This window comes from Lutra lutra, chromosome 5 (genome assembly GCF_902655055.1).
Source record: "Lutra lutra chromosome 5, mLutLut1.2, whole genome shotgun sequence".
Classification (NCBI taxonomy): Eukaryota; Metazoa; Chordata; class Mammalia; order Carnivora; family Mustelidae; genus Lutra; species Lutra lutra.
This window is the reverse complement of record NC_062282.1, coordinates 63492584-63501009: the sequence shown is the minus strand read 5'-3', so window position 1 is coordinate 63501009 and position 8426 is coordinate 63492584. Positions and strand designations below refer to the sequence as shown.

The window sequence follows — 8426 nt, the reverse complement described above, 5'->3', positions numbered from 1 at the left end:
AAAACGCCACCTATAAAAAAAGGCGGAGCTGACTGCCAAAAACTTCCCACCCCACAATGCAAAGGCCGTTTGTGACGTCATCTGCACAGCGCCCGGGATGGAGCGGGCCGTTTCTACCGCTCCTACCACTACCTCCGCTGCATCAGAGCCGACCTCCTCCTCCTCCGCCGCCGCCGCCTTCTCCCTCTCCTCCTCCACCTCTCCCCACAACACCTCCTTCTTGGGCGCTTCTGCCACCTCTGGATGACCCAGACCCTCTGTCCCTGAGAAGTCGTGTTCAGTTTCCTTTGTGGGCCCAGGGCACAGCCATGGCGGACGGCGGCGGCGGTGGGGGCACGGGCTCGGTGGGCAGCGGCGGAGCGGGCCAGGCCTCGGCGGGGTCGGCCACAGGCGCGACAGGGGCCGGTGGGAGCGGCGGCCCCATCAACCCGGCCTCACTGCCTCCTGGAGACCCACAGCTCATCGCTCTCATCGTGGAGCAGCTCAAGAGCCGGGGCTTGTTTGACAGCTTCCGCCGGGACTGCCTGGCGGACGTGGACACCAAGGTATTGGGAGGAAGGGGGTGGCGACGGGTTGGGCTGGGCGTGAGGACGGCAGTGTTGCAGGCTGGCTTTTCTAAAGCAGAAAGGAAAACAAAAGAGACTTTCAAAAATCTCAGCAGTGAGGTGTTAGACCGCTTGAGGCAGTACGGGAAGCTTTCTGAGTGGTGTACACGTGGGCGGGGCTCCCATCACTGTTAGCTGTGTGACCGTCCAGTCGTTTCTCTGAACTTGGGGACTCAGTACTGGTTTGAGCCTAGCTCTTATCTTTCCCAAGCTGAGACTTCTTTAAGCCCTTCAGTAACAAACCTCTGTGAGTTAAGAACATTGGAGAAAGCCAGGTAAGGAAGGGAGAATGGTTTGAATACAGTCATCAGAACGTTGTAGCTATTTGTTCCTTCCTTTTCTCTGGCTCAGTGATTTGCAGGCTTGAACATCCAGTTGAATTAAGGTACGCTGTGCAGAACCCCTATCTTGTACTCCACCGTGGATTAAAGGGGGGTTGGTGCCAATTTTAGATTCTAATGCCATAGGTTAACCCCCTAGTAAAATGCTATTTCAGGTTACTTGCCAAAGTCATGGAGATTCAATGAAGTCAGGTGTGTTAAGTGTCAGACATACAGTAGTTGCTGGAATGTTCCATTTTCTCCCCTTTCAGAAGCTTTTCTAACAAGACGGGTTGCAGGTTAAGGGGGTTCTGTTACTGACTAAGCCCCTTTACGGAAGTAAGTTCTCGTCTTTGAGAAAATCTGCCTACCTAACGTGAAGATCGTGAACTTAAAATTACAATTCAAATATAGGGAAAGACATCATCCATTTATTCATTGAACATTTATTGGCCTACAGCATGGGGGCTGTGTGGATACAGGAACAAGTAGGTTACTACCAGTCCTCAAAGTTTGAACTGTAGGGTAGAAAACTGACATGTAGACCAAATGGTATATACACTACATGGTGTTAGAAGTGCTTAATATTTAATGTTTAATTTTCCTTATTTAAAGGTCTCAGATACGTATCAGCTGAGCTTCCACCTTTCCTAGGACTCTGGATGGTCTCAACTTCCATCACAAGTTCTTCCCTTCTATCATTTTCTGTTTTATGTGTCTAAGTCAATGTAGTATGCATGTTATTTTTATTTTTATTTATTTTTTTAAGAGATTTTATTTATTTGACAGAGAGAGACAGGGAGAGAAGGAACATAAGCAGGGGGAGTGGGAGAAGGAGAAGCAGGCTTTCCGCTGAGCAGGGAGCCTGATGCAAGGCTCAATCCTGGGACCCTAGGATCATGATATGAGCTGAAGGCAGGCGCTTAACGACTGAGCCACCCAGGCACCTCATGCATGTTATTATTATTTTTTAAGATTTTATTTTTTTATTTGACAGACAGAGATCACAAGGAGGCGGGGCGGGGGGGCGCGGGGAAGCAGGCTCCCGCTAAGCAGAGAGCCCGATGCAGGGCTTGATCCCAGGACCCAGGAATCATGACCTGAGCCAAAGGCAGAGGCTTTAACCCACTGAGCCACTCAGGCGCCCCCGTGCATGTTATTTTTAAAAGAAAGAAAGAAAAGTAGTATTGTAAAGCTGTTGGGGGAAGAAGAGTTGGAGCCTTCCCCACATAACATCTTAAATATTCCTTCCATTAGTCACTGGGTGGTTTTAATTCTGGAAACCACGTGTTTTCAGTCACTGTGGCTTTAGCTCCGTGGTTCTCAATGTGGCTCTTGGATCTGCAGAATCAACATCACCTGAGAACTTGTTAGAAATGCATATTCTTGGGCCCCTTCCCAGACTGCTGAAATATTTCAAGGAAAGTGTACTAATGATGTTGTAATTTACTTTGCATTGCATCCAAAATACAAATAAATAGAACAAACTGATAAGTGAATCAAGTAAGGGATAGATAATACAATAAAATGTTCATGGCAGGCCCATTCTGTCCTTTCACTTAAAGAACTGAAGGGATTATTCTGTGTTGTCAAGATCTGTTCAGGTTTGGTGGTGACCTTTGCTGTCCTTTGTCATTTTTCAGTAAACAGTAACTATCATTTCAAACCAGGTGACTTATTTAGAATAGTAGAAAATCTAGTATCAGGATGCATAGTTCTGAGTGACAAATTAATTCCAGTTTCTTTAAGCAAAGGGGTGAATCTGTTGATTGGGCACCCCAAGAAAGGACTGATTGAACAGGCTGTCAGAAGAGTAGCGATGCATTTGGAACCAGGGATGCTCCACAAGGTGTCTTTCATCTCTGCTCTTCATAATAACTATTGTCTTGTCACTGCAGAGCGGCGTCATCCATTCGGTTACTCCTACTGTCATTACATCTTACCTCTTCTTCCTCTAGAAAGGGACTCTCAATTCCTGTTCTGAAAATCCCAGGGAACATCAGCATTGTCTTAGCGTTGGTCAGGCACCCCATTTGTGGTCAGGAGAACATGGCACTCTCTGTCCTACCCTTGTGAGGAGAGGAAGGAGGAGTTGCTAGGTAGATAGTACATGGGTGTTTGTCAGTCAGTTCTCTAGGCGTTTTGCAAGAGTCCACCTGTAGAGTTGAAGCCTGCTGATATCGTTGTCAATTTTTACCTCTCACTGCTAGCAAACTTTTGCCACAGTTAACACTGCACGATGAAGCAAATCATGGTGACTTATGATAAGCATTCATCTTCATGCTGATAGGGCTGCAGGTCAGCTAAAGTTGAGCTAATCTAAGTGGGATTCCGCTGGATGGTTCAGGTGGCCTGGGCTTGGGGTTAGCTTGGCTGCATATAAACTCATCTTAGGTCCCAGACATGCCCTCATAGAGGGTCACCAGAGCACAAGAACCAAGCCAGACAGAGGATGACCACATTTAAGGCTTCTTGTCACTAGCACCCCATTGACCAGACCATGTTGCATTGCTAAAACTCAACGTCATTGGGGTAGAGAAGCAGTCTCTGCCCAGGCAGAGGGGGGCAGGGGTGATGCCTAGCAGCAATGCACACTATTATACCTGGTTTGAAGAAGAGCCGCTGATCATACTAGAAGGTCTTAGAGGCTAAGAATACAAATTCCATGTGTTCACCAAGTTCCTTCTAATTTTGTCCTGATCATAGTTGGGTCTAAAACCAACTCTAAGCCAATAAGAGCCTCAAGCTCCATTTTTGGCCATAAAGCTGTGCTTCCCCTCAGCCTTTCCAGTTGTTCCATAGGCGTTGACCTCAGTCTCCATTCTCACATCGTGCTGACATTCGGGTAGCCCTTCATTTTACACGGTGGGCTTTCCTGAGCCCTTATTTATTGCTTAGGATACCCTGCAAGGTAGGTGGGATGGTAACATTTCAGGTTTACCAATGGAAATAACTGAGACTGAAAGGTTGGTGACTTGTTGAAAGTCAGACAGCCAGTTAGTCATGGTGCCGGGCTAGAGCCCAGTTCCTCTGATTCAGAAACAGACTGATCCTAACCTTGGATTTACCACATTTTGGCCATGTGGGCAAGTTGTTTCCCTTTTCTAAGCATAATTTCTAATCTCTACAGTGGGGGCAGGAGAATTAATAGAATCTCCCTGTACTGTTACTTGGAAATTAAATGGGATGATAAGGCATCTGCTGGCCTTGTGCCTGCCCGCTGTAATGTTAGCACTTCGTTGCTCGTTAATTCATGCTCTTCTGGGCCTCAGGGCCATCTTCGTCGTCATGATAGAAGTGTCTTTAAGGGCTTGAGACATCTACATTTCTGTGGAAAGCCGTATCCTTGAATGACTGACTTCTAAAATTTTGGTGCATATAACTTATTACCTTACCTCTTTTTTTTAAATGTTTCAGCCAGCTTACCAGAACCTGAGGCAGAAAGTGGATAATTTTGTGTCAACACATCTGGATAAGCAGGAATGGAATCCTACAATGAACAAAAACCAGTTGCGAAATGGTCTGAGGCAAAGTGTGGTTCAGTAAGTAATTAGAATTAAGAGTGAAAAGTACTCACCACACGAGGCACAGAAGAGCTGATAGGTGTTATTAATTGGTCAAGGTGGATGGTACTTTACAGAAAATCACATGCACACGTCGCAGCAATGCACCCCTTTATTAAAGTTAAGGTTCAAGTAATCAAAGGACTCAACTGACATTCTTGTTAGTTTATCCAGCCTCCGTAGGTCTCCTGTGTAAACTCGACCAGGTGCCTCGAAAGATACTCCAAATTATGAAACATGATTCCCTCCTTGCTTGAAGTTTTCAGTGTAGTTGGCACATATCTGGGCGTTTTCTACCAAGATAGCAGTGTTTGGATCTTGGGTGAGAGGTCTAAAGTGTAAGGGCAGCTTTCAGGAAGACCTGGAGTCTTATTAAAGCATGTCTGTCGGTCACAAACTGAACCTTAGTTAACAAGGTGCTACTGCTGACTCATCCAGGTGACTTCTTAGTGTTACTGGGCCCAACAGCGGAGGCCGGTCATGGCATCTGGCTTTTTCTAATCTGCTCGCGGTCCTTTTTTTGGTCTTATTACTAGCACTCAAGTTCAGGTCTTGATCCACTGAGCTCTCCTAGGATGTCTAAAAGCTTGTGAAGCCTACCTCTTTAGAAATAGAAATACCAGTAAATTATGCTGAGTGAAAAAAGCCAATATCAAAAAAAGACGTGTGGTGCTGATTCCATATATGTTACACTGGTGAACAATGATAGCACTGGAGACAAGATCAGGGGTTGCCTAGGGCTTAGGGGCAGAAGGTGGTGGGGGTGAGTGTGACCTGAAACGGGTCGCACAAGGGGATGCTGTGGTGGCCGAGGAGAGCTCTTCATTGTGGGGGTGGTCACCTGAAGTCACTACTGTGCTGAAATGGCACAGAGCTGCTTGTGCAAACACACAATGGTGTGTAGCCACATGTGAAACTAAGGAAGGTTGGATCGTACTGGTGTCGTTTTTCCAGTTTTGATGTTGTACTGCAGGTATGCATGGTGCAAACAGGTCGCTGGGGGGAGGGTGCACGGACCTTCAAAGAGTGGTCTCTTTGTCTCCACAAGGTCAGGGATGTTGGAAGCTGGAGTGGACAGAATCATTTCTCAAGTGGTGGATCCCAAACTAAACCACATCTTCAGACCACAGATAGAAAGAGCAATTCACGAGTTCCTGGCAGCCAAGAAAAAAGAAGCCGTGCCCGCGCCCCCTCCAGAGCCTGAGAGCCAAGAGCCCCCAGCTCCCTCCCAGGATGCTTCCTAAGGTCCAGTATCCCGTCTTTTGTCCAGGAGCATTCATCTCTGGCTTGTAGATATATAAAATGGATAGAAAAGGGGTAAGCCACTACTGGGGATCCTGTTCTTTATTCAGAAAAGCATTTACTGCATATGGACTTGAGCTACTATTCAAGAGTCTCTCTTTTACTGAGAACTAATGGGAAGCATTCTCCTGTGTTAGTGTGATCTTCTGTGCCCCGGAGCTAAACATGTACGCTGTGAATAGATACTTCATTAGAGACCAACAGGGGTGATTGTTGTGCACAAGAGAAATTCAAATGAAAGTCCTATTTTTCTGAAATTGATTAAATGAGTCTCATGCCTAGACATGAGTTCAACTTGAGTTTGCAGTTTGAATATAAAATCAAACACGGCATTCTGAAAAGGCATCCTAAACGGGACTCACAGTCTGCTTTAAGCCCCGCTGGATTTCCTTTTGTTTAGAGATTGGAGTTTACCAATGTCAGTTATGTTATGTGCATTGTCCCTTCTTATTATTTTGGGATTTAATTAATCTTAAAAGTCAGCTACAGATCCACAAAGCAATGCTTTTTGCAGGCTTTGAGACATTAGTAAATGTGGGCAGTGACCAACAGATAAGCAGTGGATTCTTACCTAGCCACTGTTAGTCACCTGTCCCCTCATTCCATTTTGGTGTTCTCTCTGTAAGCATCGTTAAGATGTTTCTTATTTATGATGGGAAGGCATCAGTGAGTGAATAGAACAAGAGCATCAGCTCGTGTGGGGCACTGCCTTAAGAGGGGGGTTGTCTTATTTGTGCCTGGACTGGGGGAAAAACTCAATTCCATTGTGGAGTATAAAACATTACCATCCTTTCTAGTTTAACTGTAAATTCCTTTAGGAAGGTAAAATTAAATGTAGTCTCTTTCAAAAAGCATCTTCATCTGATTCTCTTTAGAGTGTGTCTGACACCTTTGGAAGCTCCACTGAATTGACCATGAAGAAATGGATTTGGTTACTTAAGAGTACAACTTCCGAATGAAGACAGGCTGAGGTCGACACTGATTTCAACATTCAGCCTTGACTGTGGGGCGGTGTCCAGATGGAACGGGCCGTAACGGAGTTGACCGTGTTGTCCCCTCATTGTGCTGCCATCTGGTCAGCCTGCCAAGGGGGATGACCCCCAATATACACTACAGAGATGTAAAGAAACACTGCATCAGGCTGGGTTGTCCTGAAACAAATGTTTATACTTGAACTTGGAGACTGTGTGGATTTTAGGGTTTGTGCTCGGGGATCCCTAGAGGGGCTGTAGCTACAGTGAAGGAACATAACCAGTTCCAAAGACGCAGTTTCAAAGAATGACAGTAAAGGTTAGCATGGAGTAGGAATTAGTGCTTATTTGTCAACTAGAGTGTATAAGCTATTAGCACCAACTAGCTCTAAAGTTGTCATGACCCTCTTGTACGTGAACCTTGTAGCTTCGGTTTCCTTTGCCTATAAGAGGACTGTAGGATGTGTGAGGAAGTGCGGACAACAGGTAGAAGGAAAAACACCTGCAGGCTCTCCATCCAGGGCTGCTGCTTATCCTGCAAGGGCTAGTGAATCTTGGGTGTGTTTGTTTTATTCCCGCGTTTGTGTTTTTTAGAAAAGTTGAATGATTAATAAATAGCTTAAGTTTTGTAATAAAATGATTTGATACTCTGAAGCCTCAACTGAGTGTAGCCTCCAGGCCTGTGAGCCTGTGAAGAGTAACCTTTGTCCTCCGCCTGCTGTTCCCTGCCCACATGTGAGTAGTGGTGGGGGCGGGGGATGAGCAGAACTCAGAGCCGCCCACGCCCTGAAGCTGGCGGGTAACCCTAGAAGTGAGCAGGTGGTCCCATTCCTCCCCTGGACCATGACTGCTGCTGGTCCCTAGTTGGGAGGGCAGAACCATCTCTGTGTGTTTCTCAAGCCTGAGTGTACAGCAGCAGCATCACCCAGGTATCTCGGAAAGGTGCATATCCCGACCCAGAAGTTCTAGGGTGGGATCTGAGCGTGTGTCTCACGCTCCAGGGGCTGCTCGTGCTGCTGGCCCCAGGCAAACGCTTCGTACTGCAGGCCTTCAATAATATCAAAGCTTATATCCAAGAGTTTGGGTTCTTAGTTGAATCTGTCACTGGATATTATTCATCCAATAAATTGTAACCTATTTAGCTGGTTCCCTGTTAAAATGAACCACCTCCACCTTTACATTTCTTGGCTTATAAGTGAAGTTTGTGGCTCTTACGTCAGATGTTCTGGCATTGCTTTACCCTATTTCTGCCATTTACCCTCAGTTTCTGTTTACTCATCGAGGGCAAATGGGTTCCCATGCCTTCGGGATTGCTCACTGGCACTGTGAACTAAGGTAAGTAATGAGAGACCCATTTCAGCAGTGCTGCTGAGAGCAGAGTCCCGGACCAGCAGCAGCAGGATCACCCTGGAACTTGCTAGGAAAGCCGCCCCCACCCCAGACGGGATTCCAAGACTCGTGGAGGGGCCCAGCAAGCCCTCCAGGTGATTCTCTTTGCCTGAAAAATCATTTTCTCTTTAAGGAACGTTTTTGGGAAGCCGGTAATGTTGACTGGCAATGACAGTTTAATTGTGATTAGTGTGTAAACCTGTCTCTTCCAGCAGCTCCTGAGGGGCGAGACTATTGAGTGTGTTTTGTTTTTTAATTCCTTGCAAGGACTCTGCT

General features: G+C 46.3%; 1 protein-coding gene across 2 annotated transcripts; it reads left to right on the top strand.

Annotated features, from left to right (window-relative positions):
• Nucleotides 1-76: 76 nt before the first annotated feature.
• BOD1 (biorientation of chromosomes in cell division 1) lies at nucleotides 77-7422 on the top strand. 2 transcript variants are annotated; one of them, XR_007127461.1, is made up of 4 exons: nucleotides 77-545; nucleotides 4343-4467; nucleotides 5537-5805; nucleotides 6666-7422. XR_007127461.1 is itself a non-coding variant. In XM_047730047.1 (4 exons), the coding sequence occupies exons 1-3, from the start codon at nucleotides 309-311 to the stop codon at nucleotides 5730-5732; spliced, it is 558 nt and encodes a 185-aa protein (XP_047586003.1). In that variant the 5' UTR covers nucleotides 79-308; the 3' UTR covers nucleotide 5733; nucleotides 6666-7422. The 2 variants fall into 2 exon arrangements, 1 of the variants encoding a protein (XP_047586003.1); XM_047730047.1 differs by having other exon boundaries at nucleotides 79-545; nucleotides 5537-5733.
• The last annotated feature ends 1004 nt before the right edge of the window (nucleotides 7423-8426 follow it).

Bases quoted from the DNA above. Each gene is read 5' to 3' on its own strand.
- BOD1 (XM_047730047.1), top strand. From the start codon at position 309: ATGGCGGACGGCGGCGGCGGTGGGGGCACGGGCTCGGTGGGCAGCGGC. The intron at 546-4,342 runs GTATTGGGAGGA...TAAATGTTTCAG, and splicing joins TGGCGGACGTGGACACCAAG to CCAGCTTACCAGAACCTGAG. The intron at 4,468-5,536 runs GTAAGTAATTAG...TGTCTCCACAAG, and splicing joins CTGAGGCAAAGTGTGGTTCA to GTCAGGGATGTTGGAAGCTG.